The 21,930-nt window shown below is 39.5% G+C and overlaps 1 protein-coding gene across 4 annotated transcripts in view; it reads right to left on the minus strand.

The window, feature by feature from the left end:
• Nucleotides 1-2,200: 2,200 nt before the first annotated feature.
• The window catches only part of MIB1 (MIB E3 ubiquitin protein ligase 1), a 122,299-nt gene continuing 102,569 nt past the window's right edge, over nt 2,201-21,930 (minus strand). Inside the window, exons 18-21 of one of the 4 annotated variants that reach the window (XM_019487062.2) lie at nt 21,371-21,449; nt 19,661-19,747; nt 18,962-19,062; nt 2,201-8,384 (exon numbers count right to left, since the gene is read on the minus strand). In XM_019487062.2, coding sequence (XP_019342607.1) covers nt 8,244-8,384; nt 18,962-19,062; nt 19,661-19,747; nt 21,371-21,449 — 408 coding nt within the window. In that variant the 3' untranslated portion in view covers nt 2,201-8,243. The other 3 variants (XM_006268396.4, XM_019487066.2, XM_014595220.3) reach the window with 3 other exon arrangements.

Here is a 21,930-nt window from a genome sequence, read left to right on the forward strand (position 1 = left end):
GCCACGCATGCAAACAAGCCAGGTCTGGGTGGGGACACAGTGCAGTGGGTGTGCCATAAAAGACTTCCCAGGAGCTCGGGCTGGGGCAGAGGATACTGAGCACCCAAGCCAGGATTCAACACCACCTGTGGCACTGGAGGCTTGTTGCCTCTGTTGCCAATACCACCACTACCATCACGGTCAAAACCGCCACCACAGACACGAAGATTAGTCTGTAAGTTAGGGAAACCAGCCCCAGCCTGTGAGGCCAGGGGCAGGCCAAGGTGAACAGCCAACCAGGCTACCGCCCCAGTGTGGCACAGAGTCTACGGACTGGGCAGCTCTTGCCCAGCTGAAGTTAATGTGAGCACAGGGAGGCCCTCATGGGGAAGAGCCAACCGGGGCTCAGTGGGGAAGGACCTCTCTTAGGATGCATTGCAGCACCCCGATATTCAGTGCTCACACAAAGTGCACAAGTGGAAAACCCCTGAGAACAAGGGGTGCCAAAGGAAGGAGGAGAAAAAGGGGGGGTGAAGTCAGAAAAAATCCCAAAACTCCAATGCTTAGGAGCAAGCAGCTCAGTGTGGGGCAATGGAGCCCTGCCCTGCCCTGCCCATACTAAGGGATGTTTAGTTACTCTTTTCCATTTTTGTTAGCCTTTTCATCTCAACTACAGTACTGCCTGGCCAATGGCCATGGAAGGGACATCACCCAGCTACGCTCCAATCGACCACAAAGAATGCTCAAACAGCCTGTGATCCATCAGAACACCCGAGAGGGAAGGGGTAGGGTGTAGGGGGAAAGCCCCACAGAAGACACCAAAGGGAAGCCCGAGCCTGCAGGAAGATCCTTACATCACTCAAGGAAACTGAGTACATCTCCCATAAGTCGTGGCAGGAAAGTTGGCTCAGGACAATCCAACTCCCCACATGGTAGTACAGAGGCCGGCCACAGGTTCTTATAATAAGACCATTATTTAAAATTAAAGGAAGTGATTATTCCACTCTATTTAGCATCGGCAAGGCATTACCTGAAGTACTTTCTCCAGTTTTGAGCACTGCACTTCAAATTAGAAAGGCTCCAGAAGAAAGCAACAAAAGATTAGAAGTGGGAGTTAGTCTGGAAAAAAGGCAGCTGAGATGGGATTTAATAACTGCTTTCAAATGCCTGAAGGGTAGTGATACCAAAGATGTTGATAGACTATTCTCTCTGGCCACTGGGGACAGGAGTTGGAGTCTTAAATTGCAGTAAGGGAAATCCTAGGCTGGATATGATAGTTTACTTTCTAACTATGAGGATGGGTAAGCACTGGAACAAACTACCTCAAGAGATTGTGGAATCTTCGTTACTGGAAATTTTAAAGAAAAGGTTAGGCAAACACCTGTTTGGAATGGACAGGGATGATCCTGCCTTGGCCAGGTTTTGGACAAGATGACCTCCCAAGATCCCTTGCAATCTTTTATATAATTCTATCAAGCCTCCATATTTCCCATTTCTATAGCACAAGCTGAAGAAAGTCAACAACAGAAACAAGTAGTTACCTATTTAAGAATCTATTACTATAGTTAATTAAAAAATAAATTTCAGATTGCTGTAAATAATCTCTCTGAACAGCTCAAAGAACCAGAATTAAAGTCTGGATAAAAGTCCTTCTACACCCAAGAGAACTTGATACTTTGCTGGCTGAAGTTACCACGACCCAGCCCCCTGATGTGAAGATGAAAGCTTATGAAGTAACTAGGGGTCTAGAGAGCTGCAGTCAGCAGCTGCATGGGACTTCTGATAAGTTCCACCAAACAGTGGAGTAAAGAAACAGTAACCTTTGAAATAAAAGCCACAGGAAACAGTCAAGCAGTTTGTTTCTCATTTTGGCAACCCACTGCAAATGAAGCCAGATACAAATGACCCCTATTACAAAAAGCCCAGGATCTACTGTGTTACGGAACCAAAGTACCCAGTCTATTCTGTGATGTCACGTTCCACTGTTTTGAAAAAATTACCGAACTTTTGCTCAGATTGCTCATGTACTTTTAATAGCTCTTTGGAAGGGCTCCAATGCTATTAGAAGTTTTCACTTTTAATGAAGTTCAAATAAAAAGCAAAACAAATGAATTGATCTCTCCTTTCCAATAGCCTCCACCAAAATATTAGCTCTCAGATGTTAGTTTGATGCAAACACCCTTTTATCTAAGCTTTTTGAAAAAAGTCCAAATACAACTCATTACATAATAAGTTTTATTAATAAGACGATACATTAGCATTTGTTTTGAAAAACTTAGGCCTTGCTAAGCATTTTTAAATCAAAGCAATTATGTAAGCTACTTTCAGTACAGAAAAAAAAAAAATCAACTACATTCACACACACACAACTTTGAATTTAATCCAATAAAACAGTCATATCAACACTTACATTTTACTGAATACAAAGCTGTTTTTAAACAAAAGGAAAGCACATTGCTGTGGTTCAGAAAAATCCATGTTCTACTACAGAATCAGCTGCATTCATAATGAAACTAAGCTTAGGACAAAGAACATTCTTCCTAGAAGCTCAAAGTAAGACTTGTACTTTCTTAACTAGGAAATGCCATGCAGACTTATAATTCATTTTGTTTTTGTTTTATTTTGTGGGTTTTTTTAAGAAAAAAATTACTAGGTCAGACCTATAACACTAACTTTTCTAGAAATCTGTTTATAAAATGATCTCTCCCTTCATACTAAAAACTTAGTTACATAGAATGTGCTATCCACCCTCTCACAAATGCTATTTGTGGGACTTTGAATACTGTCCTACTCACCTCTCAGGTCCCAATGATAATTGCTCTACTGGGTACAGTAATCAAACAATTTGCAGAAAGTCTAACAAAATCTAAATCTGCTAACTTTTCTTTGTAGAAATACAAGTACGTAATAAGTACATGGCACAAATGCAGGAGGTATGCTGCATTAACTCAGTACTTTTATTCAAGCATACTTGCATTCCACAAGGATTCTATGGCTGCTGCCCATTCAATAGTTCTACCAAGGCACTATACAATCATTAAAACTCTAACACTCTCCAAGATGCACTGGAGAACATTTGTTAACATGTTTAAGTTGTTAAAAAGCCCTGAGTCAGAACTTTCATACTTGCTGTAGTTATAGCTATAGAAAATGGCACACAAACTTTTTTAGACAACAGAATTTTGTTTTGTGAATAAAATGAATTAGGTATTATGTAGAAGAAAATAGCATATGAAATGCAGCAACTTAGAAAAAGGAAAAAAACCCAGGAACGTACAGTACTGTGGCAATCATATCTCTACTGTAGATCATTTATACAGTGAGCAGTAACCCATTAGGACATTATTCAGGCACCAAAACTGATGCAAAACAAAAACTGTAGTGTTCTTCTACCCCTTTCCAAAGATAAAGAAGAATTAGTGTAGACTGTAGAACTTAACTCTCTAAGAGAAAAGGAGGTAGTTACTAAATGTAACATTAGTGTTTTGCAAGTTAAAACTTGAGACTTATCCATTCAGCACTAAGAATGGTCCAGGCTTTGCAATTCCCTAGCTACCACTGAAAAGAGCAAAATTAAATGTCTGACATTTAATTTTTAATATTACAGAGTTCAGAGACCAAATACTCAAAGCATCTTCAACAAATTAGTTTATATATGCTGCAAAATTTCATTAACACTGAGATATAAATTAGTAAAATGAAATCTCTACCAACTATCTACACAAAAATAGCAAGGTCAAAGCAGATTTTTAAGAGCTAATTTCACAAGTCTGTAAAATGAGATTTAAAATTGTTAATGTAAAACTAAAATGATAACATTTTACTTGTGAAAATCCACTGTAATCTCTATACAGTTCAAGTTTAGAACTCACCTAGTTTTAAAAGGAACTTTCACATTTACAAAGTAACTTGAGTTTACTGTCTTTCCAGCTTAACAAAGGGATCCTGTTTAAAGTAACCTAGAACTACTTAGTGTTTTAAAAAAAGGAAAATATATATTAAATGGCCCAAATCCTGAAAAGTGCCAAATGCCTTCAAACTGGCGCTCACTATATAGCAGGAGGTACGAACAAGGCAATGGGCCTGAAAGGTACTTTGCTCTAAATATACAATCAGGAACATAAAGAAGTTCTGAAGTGTTTAAGCTCATTAGCTTATTAAAAAACTGCATCAGTTTGGACTTAAGACATCATGCTTCCTTTAAAAGTATGCATGTAGAACCAACTTCAATTTGCTCTTAACACATGGGAAGGAAGATGCTCAAGCGAATCTTTTAGAATATTCTGCATGTAATTGGTACACTATAACTTTAAAGCACTTGTGAAAGTGTATCAAGACATTCAGGAGGCAAGGACTTCCTAGGCGGGTATCTTTTACTGGACCAACTATGTAGCTGAGATAGAGTTAAAGTTAAAGCTATCCCAGTTACATAGCTGTCCAATAAAAGATACCACCCTAAGAAATCCTTGCCTCATATAACTTCTGGACCATCACAGCTATAATGTCACTCTTTATCATCATATCAAGATATATACAATTGAAGAAGTTCTTCCAATATATTTAATTCCAAAACAACTTTAACACTTGGGGAATTGTTCTATGACTAAGAGAAAAAAAACCTGAAAAGATGCCTGAACTTCTTAAATAAGTGCATTAAATTAATGCCAACTATTTACTGATTTTACTCTGGTTCCCTGTTTTGGTAAAAAAGTCGTCTTTTGCTCAATAACGCTCACTCACACTCTTCTTTTTCCCCTACTTGCCATAATTTTCCATCTACCTTTTTGAGTCTTACCTTTTCTTTTCTTTTTTCTTCTTTTTTTTTGACATCCTAGTTACCACATAAAGGGTATCCAAAAGGAGCCTGCAAGCGTTTCAGAAAATATTGGCTAGCACACACACTATTATTAAAGAGTGTGAATACACTGTACAACAGTCTGATAAAGCAGATTTCTTCAGTACTAGCTACATAATTAGCTTCAATCTGTATTGCAATCAGAAAGCAGGGTGTAAATCTAACCAGATTTATATCATATTGTTTATGATGTTCTTTCTTAACTAAAAAGTCATTTTAAATTAAATTTCCATTTTACAGATTTAAAGAAACAGTTGACCTGTAACTAAAATCCAATGTTAGCTTCTTAAACACCAAGTCAAAGCTGTACAACTACTAATTTAATAAAATTCCTAACCAAACTATTAGGCTCAATGTCATGAAAATATCACATTAAATCTCTGAAATGTATTTTTTATTTCCATCTGAACAAAACAGTGTTTACCAAGGATGAATACAAATTGAATAGATCTATTAAGTTGTAATAACAAAGACAAACCAAGGATGTAGAAAGTAAAGCTCTAAGGAAAAGCACCTTCAGCTCTTTTTACTTTTAAAAGCAAGTGTGGAATTGAAAAATATAAAGCAAATGGGTAACAAATTTCTTCTCACCTTCAGATGCAACTTATGCGCTCTAAGAAGCTGCAACGCCAGTAGAATTTCCCTATTTTCTATTCTGGATGCTTTTAGTTCACTAGAAAAAAAATCTCACCCAGGTGACACACTCAACTAATGCCCAGTTGAATCATGTTCAAGTATTAGTTGGATCCTAAATTAACATTTAATCAAACAAAACCAGAAAATCTGAGATCAGACAGAAGAGAAAAAGCACAGTTAGTGAAATCCTGATGCTACTGAAGCCAAAATACTCACTGACTTCAAGGAAGGAACAAGCACTCACTGAATTCTATAGGGGATAAGATTTCACCCAGAGTTTTACTCATGTGGAAAACTGCATGAAAAATAATGGTCATAATATTGGCTTGTTTCAAGGCTTAAGTTTTAGGAAAATATCAGTTGTTATGGCATAGAAATTAACCAAATGAATATAATTGGCAGGGGGTGTCAAGTTTGATCTGCATTTCCCAAGCAGTGATAAACGGACAGTCTTTATACTGATTTAATGGAAACTTTCTGAAAAATAAGGATCCAGTGCTCAAAAAATGTGTCTATTAAGGTGGAAGGATAAGGAAAGAGTTTTCCTATCATGAGGGGAAATGCTGTAGATTACAAGTCACAGAATCAGGCCAAATAACAAGAAGATAAAGCACTAGGAACTATGAAATCATTTTCCTAAGAATTGGAAAATACCTTGCATCAGAGATTCTGTAGGTATTCAAGAGCACAGAATAAAATTTCTCTCAAATTTGAGAAATCCTATATCTAGCCAGGGCAGCAAATTCCAATCTTTGCTGCTAAAGCAATCGGAATCAGTTTTGAGACAAAATGGTCACCAAAACATTGTTTCTTATAGAAATTATGAGAAACTTTTTACAGTAAAGGGTCTAAAAGAAGCAAGCGTGAGAGAACTATTTCATCCGACCAGAAATAATCTATGTATTATAGCAACACATAGGAAGAAGTGACTTAACATCAGAAAACTGAATACTGATTTGGATTAAAGTAAGATTTTGATATTCATTGCAAAACTACTGAAAAGAGTATAAAATTGAGAAAGAAGCTGGAGGGAAATTTTGCTATCGTCTTTCATCACATGATTTTCCAAGAAACCACTAGCGTTTCCTATCACCATCTAGGTTAGTAATTCTCAAGCAGGGTGTCACAAGATGCTGTCAAGGGTGCCATGCAATGTTAGGTGTGCAAAAATGATTCATAAGGTAAACCCAGAGATTTCAAATAGGAATCCACAGTATTAAAAATGCATTGAGACCTGCTGTGGTCTTTCTGAATTCTTTGCAGCAAAAGAATTCTGTAGTCAAAAGAGAGAGAAAGGGGTGCTTTGAGTCTAAAAAGGTTGAGAACCACTGGTCTAGATGGACTGATTGCATATTGCTCAGTCAGTAAGAGCAACTGTTGAAGTGCTTTGGAGTAAATATTTGCCACGACTAGCTGCACAAATTCTGAATTTAACTCCATTTCTGAAATTTGACTTGTGGTCCCATTCTCCAGGAGAACACAACTGTTACTGAGCAGCTCTCTGTGTTTAGGCATTACCGGCAGTAGTATCCGAAGAACCAAGCAGATTTTTAAGTGCCACTTAAATCATAGTTAACTCCCACAACCAGTTTCAATCCTTCTAGCCATGTTTCCTAAAACCCAAAGACCTGTCAACACCAACTTAACAATATTAGCTACTAAATGGTCCCAACTGGGTTCTGAAGTTAATACCTGACTGAGATGAACAGACATAAAATTCATCTCCTTTGCTGCTGTACAGTACAGTACAGCTGCTACTGTTGCCTAGAGACAATTTTTTGAAGGCTGACTTAATAGAGCAAACATCCATTATTTTGTTTAAGGAATACAAAATCTGCAACAGAAAAGACTTTAAAACACATTTAGAATTTTTCAACAGAACCAAAGATAAAACTGTATCACCCAGATTCTTAAAATCATAAGACCCAAAATTGTTCAGTGGCCATAGCGGCTATATTTTAAACATTTCTATTTTAAGGTGTAAAACTAATAAAATGACTAATGGTGTGATTGCTCTTCTTTTCAGGATATTTGAAAAATAATTTTACATATTAATTATTTTGCTAAATGGATTAAAATTTCTACTTTAACTTGATCCTGTAAAACTGAAGTATAATGTTGGGAACACAACCTTTGTAAATTTACTTCCTTTTATTAATTCTAGACCTTAATCTGAATCCACATATAGCTGAACAAGGCACATTAAAAAGTTATCATGGGGTTATTGTCTAATGCCCAATCTTATAGGAACTGTATGGTATTGAGTATTACTTTGAATACTTTGTGCTGATTTTGCACTACTGTACCTTTCAAGACAAAATTACTGAGGTCATTTGACAACTGAGCATACACTGAAGATGTGAAAACTAAAAATCTATATTTGAAAGCAAGTGACAGTATAAAAAGTACATCACTTGCTGGCAGACAGAGTTTACACATAAATAGAACATTTTAAAGATACAAAAACAGAAATCAAGATTGTCCCTTAACACTTGGAACTTTAAGGGGGAAAAGACTGCTTTATTAGGTTAGCCTAAGCTTAAGTGTCTCCTAACAGTACAACTACCAGCTAACTGTTCAAATACTGTTTGGTGCAAAAGAATACACCAAAGTCTTTTTGGTGCATTCACAGTCTTTAAGCAATTACACATGCTGCTTTATAAGAAATGTATATTTGTTAGAACCTTCAACAGCCTTTCAAAGCTTACGGAGATTTGACGAGCAAAACATACTAAGAACTGAAGAAACTAACAGAGGACACTTGTTTTATTACTCAATACAAAAGGATTCTTCGTTCAATAGCCTTGCGGCATATAGGGCATTCACTCATTCGGTCTCCACAAAGCTGACACGTTCCATGACCACAGAGGAAAATCATGTTCTTCAGACGATCCAAACACACAGGGCACATGGTCTGTAAAACAGTTTGACATAATTAATGTCAAAGGGAAGAAAACCCCTACTTTGTAATCTAGGAACTACTGGAAATGTAACAATATGCCACAGAAAAACCAAGTCATAGAATAGATATTCAATAACCTGCCTTTATTACTAAATATAGAATAGCAAATTTTACTAGTTGCATTTAACCTGTAATTTAATATTTCTTCCTGCAGTTTATTCACAAAAGGGTAACAATTCAGTTTTCTCAACTCATTTCTTCATAAATAAGTAAATCCTGCAGTAGGCAGATGAGAGTGTCAGCTGGGCCTTCAAATATGACATAAATAAGCAATATTCAACTGCAGTTTTTTCAAGTTCTTGATGTAATTTTCAGGAAAGAAAAATCTAAGCACACTTATTTGTTTAAATCAGTCGTTCATTCTCAAATGGAGTGCCACAATACTCTTTCATGTGTGCTGTGGCAGACAGCTGGAATTGCGCTATGTGCCTCAGCACACAGCCAGATAAACCAACAGAGACAGGCACACCAGTTCTTTCTCAGTCTGGCTCCCTCATCGTACAGGACAGTTTCTCTCTTTCCATGAGGAGCATGGGGGCCAGACTGGGAAGTGCTAACGCTATAAAAAGGAGAATCTTCAGGCTTTATGCTTACTTGGCTGTGCAATGAACCATGTTGGGCAGTCCCAGCTGGCTGTTGTAGCAGTACCTCAGTTGAGAACTGCTGAGGTAAGCCAAAGGAACACAAGAATGGTTCTCAACCAGGGATACTACCAAATTAAAAAAAATTAAAAAAATCTCTATCTATCTGGGGAGCCCTCCTGTATTTATATCTCTATTATCTCTCTGTCTATGCCTCTCTCTGTCTCCCTCTATATATAGGAGGGCTGCCCTGATTCTAAACAGGTTGAGAACCACTAGTTTAAAAAGTACAACATATTTACTTATCTCAACTTTCCACATACAAACACAAGACCTAGCAGGACCCAAAAAGAGTAAAGGTCAAAAGCTGCATCAGACTAGCACACTGTAATGTTATTACATTAACGAGCTGTTAAATAAACACACTACTTATAAAGCATAGAATTTACAATACCATCTATTGATGTGCTTACAAGACATCTGTATCATACTACTCACAACTATAGCAATGACTAGTAGAATCCTTTAAATAACATACAAATCAAAAATTTTAATATTATACACTAAGTTTCCAAATCCGTTTTCTGAACACCCCTAAACTGTGTACTGTTTTTTCTAATGTATTCTCTAAGTCACTCTACGTTTCCCATAGAAGTTCATTATAAAGAGAGGTGTACCTACAGTAGTATGACTACAGAATGTATCTTAAGTACGCCTCCAATTCTACTGACTAAATGGGCATTAACTTGGAATGGTTAAGGAATAACAATTTCTGCATTTGTATAGGAATATGGGACTAGATAACCCTCAAAGTCCCTTTCAACTATGATTTCTATGTATTAACAAGATGACATTAAATTTGGCTAAATTCCATATAACCATTTAATTTATATGAAGTCAGTATACTGAGGGAGCTACTAAAATACTTTAAAGTGAGATCTTGAACTCTTCAAAGCAATTTGCATTTGCAATTTCATTAATTCTCAAGGGGAAAAAATTGGTAACTCTAAATTAATAAAATTATGTTCTATTAAAGCCTTGCAAAGGACCAACTAAATAAGTCCTTCCACTCCATTCCTCACTCAAGCTAAATGTTTACTTTCATGTTTTATTGGGATACCTATGTAGCATCCTTATTATCTGTGGTAACTGTGTCCAAGTAAAAGAAGATTCTTCATTGATAACCTATCAGTATGAAGCAGCTTTCTCCTGTTGCATATCCATAAATCAATAGAGCAAAAGGAAATCCATGTGGAAAATGACTTGGAATATAAACCCCAAATCTCATCCTCTGTGAAAAGCCTTGAAATCCTTCTTGTATGTGCTATAGTCATGCACCGTATGTTTGAGTCTAATCATAAGATAAAAGTCAGAATCTAGAATCCATTTCTCTCCAATACTCTGAACAATAATTTGAAAATGAATATACACATGATAGAACTCTGTCAATGTACATTCTGCCCAAGGAATGAAGGTAGAATTCATTTTGATTACTCATTTACTTGCAACTTCACAGTTAAACATTAGTGTTTCAACCTCAAAATGAGGACTTCTCCCAACTGTATGCAGTGCTATCAAATAACTCATATTCCACCTTAATGTAACTGGTGAATATTAACTGCAAGTCACTAGTTTCATTTTTAATACAATATTTTAATGTCTACTCACTTCCATAATGTAGCAGTTTTAAATAACAGTCTACGAGTGGTAAGTCTTCTTGCCTGCCTTCCAAGGCTATCCTTATTAGTTGTAAGGCTCCTTTCCATCTTTTGTAATAAGCAAAGCAAACAACTGGTAGGTATTTCAGCTTTATTATTATTTTGCCAGAACACGGTTTAACCTGCTTTTGGTGCCAAGTCAATCTTTTTTATATTTGACATCCCATGTCATATAGATAAAAGATATTTAACTCCTTTCCGCTGAAGGGTAACATGAAAATTCTGTCCTTGGAGCAGATAGATATCTTCATTCTAAAATACCATCAGAAAGGCATCTAGTCTGTTCTTAGTAATATAGTGATCTACAGATAAAGTTAAGATAATTTCAAAAAGTGGCGATTGTAACAAGAAACTATTACCAGCATACAATATTGCTAAAAAGTCTATTTGAGCATTACCCCCTCATCAAAAGTCTGGTAAGGGTGTCAAGTTAGACCCTGTATCAATCCCTTATTTCTGATAACATGCCTCCAAAAAATGTACAGATGCAATGTGATATTGAAGTAAATCCATTTAAAACAGTATACAAATGGTGATTTAATTTACAAAGAATGGTAAAATACAATTTATTTGAAAATGAGAGTGGCTAATATTCAGGGAATCCCTGAAGAATTATGAGTGGAATTTAGCTGACATTAGACATCACTTCTGCCTGACATCAGAAATAGCTTCAAAAGCTTATTGCAGTAACATATCAGAGTAACAGTAAGAGTTGAAACCCAGGTTTATACCTGTTGAAAAGAGCAAGCAAAAATTAAGAACACACAAATACCAAGGTAATATTATGAGTAAACTGTTGAAGCAAATAATGAAACACTACACTTAAAATAATTCTAAGGGCTCTTGGCAGAAATTACATTTATCATGCAATTAACATGTTATCAGTTGCAGAAAACCCTCAACTGCCAGACTTGAAATGGACATTTTGTGCCACACAGACCAATATCAACATCTTGCCTTGAACTCCACACAGTGCCCACCATGTCATGGTAATGAATACAGACTTCATCACCAAGTCTACCAACACCTCCTAATGCACACTTGTGTGAGCACGCAGCTAGACACAGTGACATAGGTTCAGGACCAAGGGTGTGCACTGAAACATTGTCATATAGGGAACAATGAAACCGAAGTATGGGGAAGTGCAATCATGCTAGACGATAGGCTGGGGGTTCAGGCTGACCTGGATAGGCTTGCAAGGTGGATGGATCAAAACCTGATGACATTCAACACTGCTAAATGTGAGGTGCTCTACCTCGGGAGAAAGAACTCACATCATACTTATAGTCTTGGCAGTGCTCACTAGCACCATGACCGAAAGAGACTTGGGGGTCAAGATTAATCACAAGATGAACATGAGCCACGAATGCCATGCTGCTGCTGCTTTACTTGGCCTTGGTGAAGCCGCAGCTAGAGTACTGCATTCAATTCTGGACTCCTTTCCTTTAGAAAGGATGTGGAGAAGCTTCAACAGGCTCAAGGCATTAGTAGGAGAAGCAATGTGGGACCAGGGATGGAAGGCAAATGGGGTGCATGAAAAGCGGCCGTTCCTCAAGGGCATAATCCTCGAAGCACAAAAGAAAACTGTTCCCATGAAGAGGAATGGTACCAAAAGGGCTGGCAAGCCCTCCTGTCTCAATAGGGACATTGCGGTCCTCTTGAAAAAGAAACAAGAGGTGTACATGCAGTGGAAGCTAAGGACAGTCCTCAAGGAGGACTATACAACAGCGATCCGTGCTTGTAGGGAAATGATTAGGAAAGCTAAGGCAGCGACTGAGTTTAAGTTAGCCAAAGGAGCCAAGGACAATGAGAAGTCCTACTTTAGGTATGTAGAGAGCAGAAGCAAAACAAATGGAAGCATGGGTCCCCTGCTTAACACCTTGGGACAGCTGGTAACGGACACTCAGGAAAAAAACTGAACTCCTGAATCTCCACTTTGCTTCAGTATTTTACCAGACAAAGAGGAAAGACAAGCGAGATAAGGATCACAGGGGGCATGGTGGGAAGGACAGCCTTCCCACTGTGGATGCTGAGCTGGTGCAAAACCAACTAGAAAAGCTAGACATTTACAAGTCAGCAGGACCATATGGACTTCACTCTTGCTGATGGAGCTGGCTGTGGTCACTGCAGAACACCTGGCAAAACTCTTTCAGAAATCACGGCACACAGGGGAGAGGGCCAACATTGTGCCCATCTTCAAGAAGAGGAAGAGGGAGGACCTGGGCAACTATAAGAGAATCAGCCTAACTTCCATCCCAAGTAAAAACCTGGAAAAATTCATTAAAGAACCTATGTGCGATATGCTTGTTGAGGGTAAGATTCTGAAAGACAGCCAGCATGACTTCATCACAGGTAGGTCTGGTCTTACCAATTTCATCTCCTCCTATGAACAGGTCTCTCGCCACCTGGACACGGGAGAGAAGGTCAACGTCATATACCTAGACTTCCAAAAGGCTTTTGATCTAGTATCCCATGATATCCTTGTGGAAAAATTGAATGAGTGTTGGCTTAACTGTTCAACAGTTCAGTGGGTGGAAAACTGGCTGCATGGTAGGACTCAGAGAGTTCTCATAAATGGATCTGTGTTGTCCTGGCGAGGAGTGGCCAGTGGTGTGCCTCAGGGGTCTGTGCTTGGCCCAGTGCTTTTCAACATCTTTATCAATGATTTGGGCGTGGGGGTGAAAATCTCACTGACCAAGTCTGGGGACAACACCAAGTTATGGGGGAGCGTGGTCATGCCAGAAGATAGGTTGCAGATACAGGCGGACCTGGACAGGCTAGAGAGATCGGCAGAGCGGAACCAGATGAAGTTCAACACTCAGAAGTGTAAGGTGCTCCATCTGGGGACAAACAATTCCCAACATACCTACAGGCTCAGTGACGACAATTTGACATCCACCACAGCCGAAAGGGACCTAGGGGTAGTGATCGACCATCTCATGAACATGAGCCTGCAGGGCAATGCTATGGTCATCAGGGCAAACAACATGCTAGCATGCATTAACTGTTGCATTCCATGAAAAACTAAGGAAGTGATACTGCTACTGTACTCCGCACTGGTGAGACTGAAGCTGGAATACTGTGTCCAGTTCTGGGCACCACACTCTAACAAGGACATGGAAAAACTTGAGAGGGTCCAGAGAATAGCCACCCATATTATCAGGGACTTGCAAGACAAGCCATATAAGAAGAGGCTGAGGGACTTGGGCCTCTTCAGCCTACAGAAAAGAAGGCTGAGAGGGGACTTGGTAGTGGCTTACCACTACATCAGGGAACTACATCAAGAACTTGGTGAACAGCTGTTCACCAGGGCACCCCTGGGGAAGACCAGGAGCAATGGATACAAACTCCCGGAAGTCTGTTTTAGGCTCAATTCCAAGAAAAACTCCTTCACAGTGCAGGTGTCCAGACTGTGGAATAAACTCCCTCTGGTGGTGGTGCAGTCACCTTCCCTGGAAATCTTCAAAAGGAGACTGGACAGTCACCTCGCTGGGGTTACTTGACCCCAGCTGTCTTTTCCTTCCTAGTGCAGGGGGACTGGACCTGATGACCTACAAGGTCCCTTACAGCCCCTAACAATCTATGAACTTAAGCGTGACAGAGTCCAGAGGAGAGCCACGCACCTGATTAGAAGTCAAAGAGAGTGGGCCTTATGAGGAGAGGCTGAGGCATGGGACTCTTCAGCCTGGAGAAAAGAAGGCTCACGGGTGACTTGGTGGCAGCCTATAAGTATATAAGGGATGTGCATCAGGAGCTGGGAGAACATCTGTTCACCAGGACACCCCAAGGGAAGACGAGGTCTAATGGTCATAAACTGCTGGAAGACTATTTTAGACTGGACACAAGGAAAAAACTTCTTTAACATCCGAGTCTCCAGAGTCTAGAATAGACTCCTCCCAGAAGTGGTGCAAGCATCTACTCTGGATATGTTCAAGAAATGCCTGGATGCTCACCTTGCTGGGGTCACCTGACCCCAGCTGACTTCCTGCCCTTTGGGCAGGGGGCTGCACCCAACGATCTCGCGAGGTCCCTTCCAGCCCTAACATCTATGAAATCTATGAAGCTCTATGGCACATTCCTTCCTAACACGTTCTACTGAAAATGGCTACAAATGAGGACGGCTTGTTCTAGAACCAGCCACAGACTTCTGATTACTGAAAAAAGTATAGACTGATGGGAGAAGGGAGACAACAGCAAAAGTGTAAGAAATTCAGGAAGAGGAAGGGCATTTTCCTTGAAACCTGTGCCAAGCTAGTCCAACAGCTGCTGAAGCAGATCACCAACATTAAAATCTCTAACTGTGAAGAAGTGAATGGCAATAGTGACTTGGAGGGTGGTAACCCCTGACTGCTACTGAGCCATTCTGGTATGAGCAACTGCTGCTGGAATACTGTGTGTAAGGAGTACACAGCCATAAAGAAGGGTTTCAAGTCTTTCCTCCTGACACTTTCAACCCTCCCCCCGAGTTAGGTGGGGGTGATTAGTGGGAAACAGTGCAATTGTTTCTCTCTCCCTTCCAGGATACATCCATGCTTTTCTCCATCATGCTGCTGAGTACTGTGGACCACAGTGGGAACCTGAACCATGCCAGTGCCACACTGTATATGTCCAGCCCTATTGGTCTACTCATTCCATTTGGACATCTGCCACGTAACTACCATCCTGTGGAACTGCTGTGATTCTTTTACACTGGACTTGTGCCCAAATATAAGTACGTGCTTAGTGATCAATAAAGCTCTTTTAACAAGCAAAAGGTCTTATCTAGCAAAAACAAAAACCTAGCCACACAGTGAACAACAAAATGCACTGAAATAGCAAAGAGTCTTCAAAAGACTGGAATTAGGGCAGAATGCAAATGGAAAACTGCTTAACTTTATGAACAGCACAGGAACTTTAAATCCAGCAGGAGGCAATCCTCAGTCTCAGAAGAAAGACTACCCCCTGCCCATTGCAAGGTCAAGGGCCCTATGGACTTGAGTGAGAGGTATCAGGTTGGCACGAAGGAGGGAAAGAAGCAGTTCTCCCTGTCTCTGGTAGGGGAACAGAAGCCTAGGGCTCTGTTGTCCATGTTGTTAACCCTAGAAATCTGTTTTCACCAGGTGCTGCAGCACGTTGAGTAACTGGACTCCCACATTAAAAGCAGCTGCTGAAGACATTCATAGCAAAGGATGAGAGTGGGCAAAGGAGCTAGAGTGGAACTTCCTCAACTGGCGGGTTATGCAGTCCAGTATCAGGCGCTTCATTTACAGCTCAAATTAGAGGCCTCCCTAGAGAAACTCCAATGTCTCTTTTACCACAGTCACTGCTTCCTTGGTCATTCCAGAGCCCTCTTGACCAGGTTCTGCATCACTGTTCTTGCCTGGCTCATGTCCTGCTGCAAAATCTCCACACAATGGTCCTTGAACTGTTCCATCTAGACCTTTTTGAGAAATCCACCAAATTTCTTCCCAGGAGCATTTCGTCTGTCCTCTTCTTCCATTACTCATGTGCACCAGGTACTGGGTGTCAGTGCTTGCAACCCTTAAGCTGTAGGAGCTGCAGCTGCTGACCCTGGAAGCAGAGAAATGTACTGAATGGTCACTGTTCAATCCTCTGCTTCAGAAATCCTTCTCTTTCCTATAATTTGTGGGATGCCATACCTAGAACCTTTTCTGAATACCTTGATCTGAGGCTGGACACCTAAAAGGAGTGCATGGGTTTCGCCACACTTTCCAGAAGGTGGGAATACACTTCTAGGTCATGAGTGTGAGCAAGCAGCTGGGAAAGGGTGGGAAATGCTCTTGGGCATGCAAGTGCCATGCGCATGATACCTGCTGATTTTCCCATGCAATCCTCATTTTGGGAAGAGGGAATCCTGGTGAATGTGACAAAAGTGCAGCAGAAGTATGTGTTCAAAGCCAAAGAGAATCTTGCTAGATAAGCTTTGTTTATTCACCAGGATGATACCCATTGAGGTCTTAGAGGAGTGGGAAGCACAGCCAATTATTCAGCAACTGTGGACAAACCTTCACCTTCTTCCAGCAATATAAAAACTTGGCCAGAGCACTACACCTGCACTTCATGTACACCTTTATTTCAAAGCTGTTGTGATCCAAGTCCTACAATAATCAAAGCAAGATGGGTTTGGAAGACTGTAAGCACAACTCGGGGCTTGGGGAGACTACGCTTGTGCTTGAATTTGCTGGTGTGCATGCACCTGCTAATGGAACTGGCTGCGCTAGAAAATAGTGCTGCTTTTAACTATCTGTATTCCACTCGTAAGTGTGCTTAGGTGCTCTTACAATAAGAGGCTAGGGTGTTGAACACAACTTGATTACTTCTGTGCTTGACACGCCCCCCCAAAAGGGGAAGGAAAGTGATATGCCACTGCCAGTTCTCAGCTGTCATAGGTGTAGGACACAGGGTGCCAGACACTCACATGTGGTTATTGACGGCTCACCTCTCTAGGGATATGCTTGTTCTCAGCTATGAAAAACGGCTGCAGTGAGGCAAGGGTAACATGAATGAGCTGGCACAAAACACACATTCACTTACCGCCTTCATTGGCATCTCCAGTACTGAGGGATTTTCTGTCAAAGGCGATAAGGTGGTTGGCAGTGGGGCTGGACAGCTGAGGTTTGGTTTGACAAGACTGGACACCTCCAAACTCAAAGGCTTCCAGACTCTCCTTGAAAAGCTGAGGTAAAAGCTTGGATTCCTGATTATCAAACAAGGCCTACCTCTCTGGAACCACCTCACTGTTAGGCTCCTCCATGTCATTCATGTACATCTAAGTCCATGTTTTGGCCAGATTCAATAATGAACTATGGCTCACTGCTGGTATCTGCTGCCAGGATCATGCTGAGCTTCTCATAAGACAGATGTGTATACAAATCTGGCAGTTGAGTGGAGGGCCCTGACAGACATCCCTGTTTGAGGTCCTTCACCTTTATCCTGCACTGCTGCTCATCCCACGGCTCTCAGCAGCCATCTGCACAGCAGTGACATCCTAGGTGCCCTGGCTGTGGTGAATTTTTCAATGCCTGTTGTACTTTCACCTTGCTAGAGAGAAATGAGATTGAGGGTCTCCTTCTGGTTCCAGGAGTTAGCACAATGAGCTGAAGCAACCTTCTTGAGGAAAGCACCAGATAGCAAAGCTTAAGAGATGAAACACAGGGTAAGGGTGTTTCTGAAAAGGTTCTCCAATTCTTGAAGTACTTGAGCAAGAAACAGATTCCGAGTGTGCCAGATTAAAAAAAAAAAAAGAAACAGTTTTGGTCAGAGGAGTGATCAGCCAGCTCAGCTTAGCTCAGAGAGGGTGTAAAACTATGTGGAATGACTTGATTAACCAATCAGCTAAGTCAAAGAGAAGCCACAGAGAGACCAATCCTAACTCAAGCCATTCTACACTAATATGGTCTCATTTACACAGGAGTAAATCAGCTGAAAATTGGGCAAAGCTACACTAGTTTCAAAGTGTGTGTAGTCTGTTCATGGCGTTTTAGAACATTTAATTTGTCCAGACCCTTACAATGCTCTTAGTTGATAAACCTGTAAATACAGCCATACCCAATTACTTCTGAACGTATAAATCTGTTAATTTTTTTTTTTTTTAATAAATTTCTCTTTCCCAAGCAAGGATTTTTAAAAGCCTTAACTATAGACTTAAAAAAATCTTATCTACAACTAATTCAAAATTATATGTACATACCTACCAGTATTTCCTGTTGCAACCCTATATGAGACCACATATTTGTTGGAGCCTGAACAACCGACCTGACAGTAAATGTGCAAAAATGGTTCAATACCGTATAGGAAGGCACACCACCCCTACACTGGGACTGTAAATACTGTGCTGTGAAGAGGAACGTCCAATTGTAATGGCACTCGATGAAAAATAGCTTCACTGTAAAAGAACTATATACAATGTTGTCAAGTCAAAAGACAAAAAAAATATTTCTTTCCTCCTTTCATTCCTACATTTATCAGTTGAGTTGCATATGTCTGTACAGTTACACTAATGAAGAAAATTCCAGTAAACAGAATTGTTAAATATGGCTGCCCATTAATTGATGAACATTTATACGTCAGAGAAGCCCAACACTGCTCCTTACTACTCAAAACAAAACTCTCTAGTTAAACAGAAAAAGAGAACTGAAATGTTTATGACATTTTGTTTCAAATTCCAAGAGGTTTTATTATGTTTTGTGTTCAAGAAAAAAGTAATGTCCATTTTTTTTTTTTTATTTACCTGTTCTTTGATATCTTGTAACTGTTGTTGAAGCTTCTGTACATCTGCATTAACATTGGTGTTGTCCTTGTCTTTCTGTAAAACTGGAATGTTTCCACTCGCTATAGTTCAGAGAAAATATTAAATACACGTTATGTAGCACTAACAAAACAGAAAATCTAGTCTGTTGACAAAAGGTATTTCCAGTCATCTGAATTACAGAAATAACACTCTTCAAAAGAAAATGAGTTAATAATCCTATTATATATGACATCACTGGAATGTCAAGCCTAAAACAGAAAATGTATCCGAATAGAATTTTTATAAGCTACTTTTTCCTTGCAATTTTTCCCCCGTGTTGTTGCTTAAAGTGCCAGCAGACATCTAGGGACCTGTCTTACACTAACATTCGCATGGGTGTTACCAACAAGTGAAGTATGCTCGCATATTTCTTTAGTATACTGCTACAGACTGTTGACGATACTCATATTCTACCCAGCAGCATAACTAGGGCTGGTCAAGAGGGGCACTAAGTTAGGAAGAGAACCAGAATCACCCTCCACATCTAGAGTGCATGCCCCAACAGCACTGCTATGGGAACTCCAAAATAGGTTTCTAACTGCTGTTCCACCCCTTTTCAAAGGCTGAGAATGAAGGCTGGATGAAAAGAGCATGGGTTGTTGAGTCACTCACAAATATCATCAGTGGTATCTTCTGTACCTTTCCCACCGCAGCACATAATGAAAGGCACTCTCCTCTCAACCACTGCACGACACTGAACACACTTCTTCATCAGGCTTGCACAGTCTGAAAAAAGAAAAATACTTCATTCTGAAGTCAGGTAAATTTAGGCATTTTTATTTTAAAACTTTACTCTACCCATGAGTTAATCTACCTACAAGATGAAGCAGTTTCTTCAAAATCCATTTGTGTTGTGTATATATACACATGCAATAAAAGCACAAAAGTTTATCTGTAAACTACACATTGTATGTGACCTGCCTTAATTCCATGGAAAACCATTTCATTTATTTATTTTAACATACTTTGAAAAAGCAACTTTCTGCAAATAAACAAGGACAAGAACTCCACTATTAGGATGAAGTGGCATTTGCTTTTCAGTTTCTTCTAGTGTTTACCAGTGCTGCAGAACTTGTATGCAAGGTCATATACATCTGGGAAGACAGCTTTTAAGAATTTCTCAACCACCTGCTTGTTTCTACAGCCAAAAGTATCACTTGTCCTGGGAGCAGAAGAATGTAAGTATTTCTGAAGTCAAGTATGATGGAGGGTAAATCTATATCCTTTGTTTGCATCACAGAAAAATGTAAAATTCTTCTGTAAGAAGTGAATAGTGCATGATTGTAGCAACAGGATATCACAGTTTCGTATACGAGTTCTTGTAAATAGTCTTTAAGAAGTGTAGAGGGACATTAACTCTGTCCTAATGGACTGCTCTTCCTTTCTTGCATCTTCCAGCAAATCTAAGAATGAGCCTCTCAAATACAGAGAGTCTCTATCTTGCTCTTAACAGCCTACAAATTAGTGACATGTATTTCAATGATCAATCATCACGGTAATCCATCTGCTTGATGTGCTCCTCCATGGGAGCTAACTAAAAATCTTTCCCATTATTATATCTCAACTAAAGATAAATAAAGGAGCCCAGATCAGGATGGTAGTAAAGGCAGTAACTATCAGGTCTTTGAGCTACAGCATTGAGGACGAAATTAATCAGATTTCCTTAGTAAGCTGAAGCAAGTCATTCTCTCAGGAAGACTACCTCCCCTCATTTATGTAGCTCCAAAGCATCATCAAGCAATTGGTCTTCTCTGGACAACTGACCCTTCAGCAATGCCTCAGAAGTCCTGGTCACAAGATAGTTCTACATCCTCATCTGGTTACATAAACAAGAGAAAGCCTCCAGAGACTTCCCTAACTGGTTTCCAGATCTTTTTCAGTTGCTGTACCAGACAAATCACAGTTAGCAGAGTGATGTGTTGCAGAAGAATACTCTGACAAGTCTTTGGGGAGAAGATGACAGACCTTGTGGAATACTACAAAGGTATGTACTATTAATGGAATACATAAAAATGTTTAATTATAAACTTACTTAAAAATTATTTAACTGCATTTACACTGCTGGATGCCCTGACAATACGGTTTATAATAAAAAACCTAGTCAGAAATAAGTGACACAGGTAGGTGAAATATATAAATTTCCTAATTAATTATTTGCAGGGCAATGAACAGAGCTGTAGTTGTTTAAATTCACTTACAGATAGGTGGTTTTATGGCACTGGAAGCAAAACCAAATTTCTAATTAATTCTATTATTAAGTCATTTACTAGTTAGTTTTTAGTAACTATTTTTAATAGGAATTCTTTGCTGCAAGATGTTTTTTTTCTGGAACCTGCTAGGTCTACTTACTCTCACAAGCACACATGTGACCACAAGGTTGGAAGAGTACTGCTGCCTTTTTGTCTGAACAGACTACACATTCTTCAATCTGTAAAAAAGAGCAGAGAATATGTGAAAGATTCATCTCCCATTTTTACTGCACTTATTGTAATTTGCTTACTTCCTTTATCAAGGCAGAGGCTTTAAAATGCTCCTTCCTGTTAGCTGATTCACGATCTCAAAGTATGACTTAAATGAAAAGTTACATTTATCTCTACCAGTAATCTTTACCAGGAATGTTTCCATTCTTTTCAATATTGCTTACACGGGATTTCTGGTCATGCACATCAGCTAGGAAACAAATGGAAACAGTACTGATGCACGCATATGTATTTCTGTTAAAATAAAACAGCTCAATTTATTAAAATCTCCCTCAACAGTAATGACTAAAAAAGTTTAAATTTATTTTCAGAGGAAGGAATGTATCAAAGGACTGGATACATGGACCAATTACAACACATTCATGCTTTCCTTGGTCACCTCCTCTTCCATTCATATAACACTTCTGTGACACGTATGACAGTAGCTCT

The sequence above is a fragment of the Alligator mississippiensis genome, chromosome 3 (genome assembly GCF_030867095.1).
Source record: "Alligator mississippiensis isolate rAllMis1 chromosome 3, rAllMis1, whole genome shotgun sequence".
NCBI lineage: Eukaryota > Metazoa > Chordata > Crocodylia > Alligatoridae > Alligator > Alligator mississippiensis.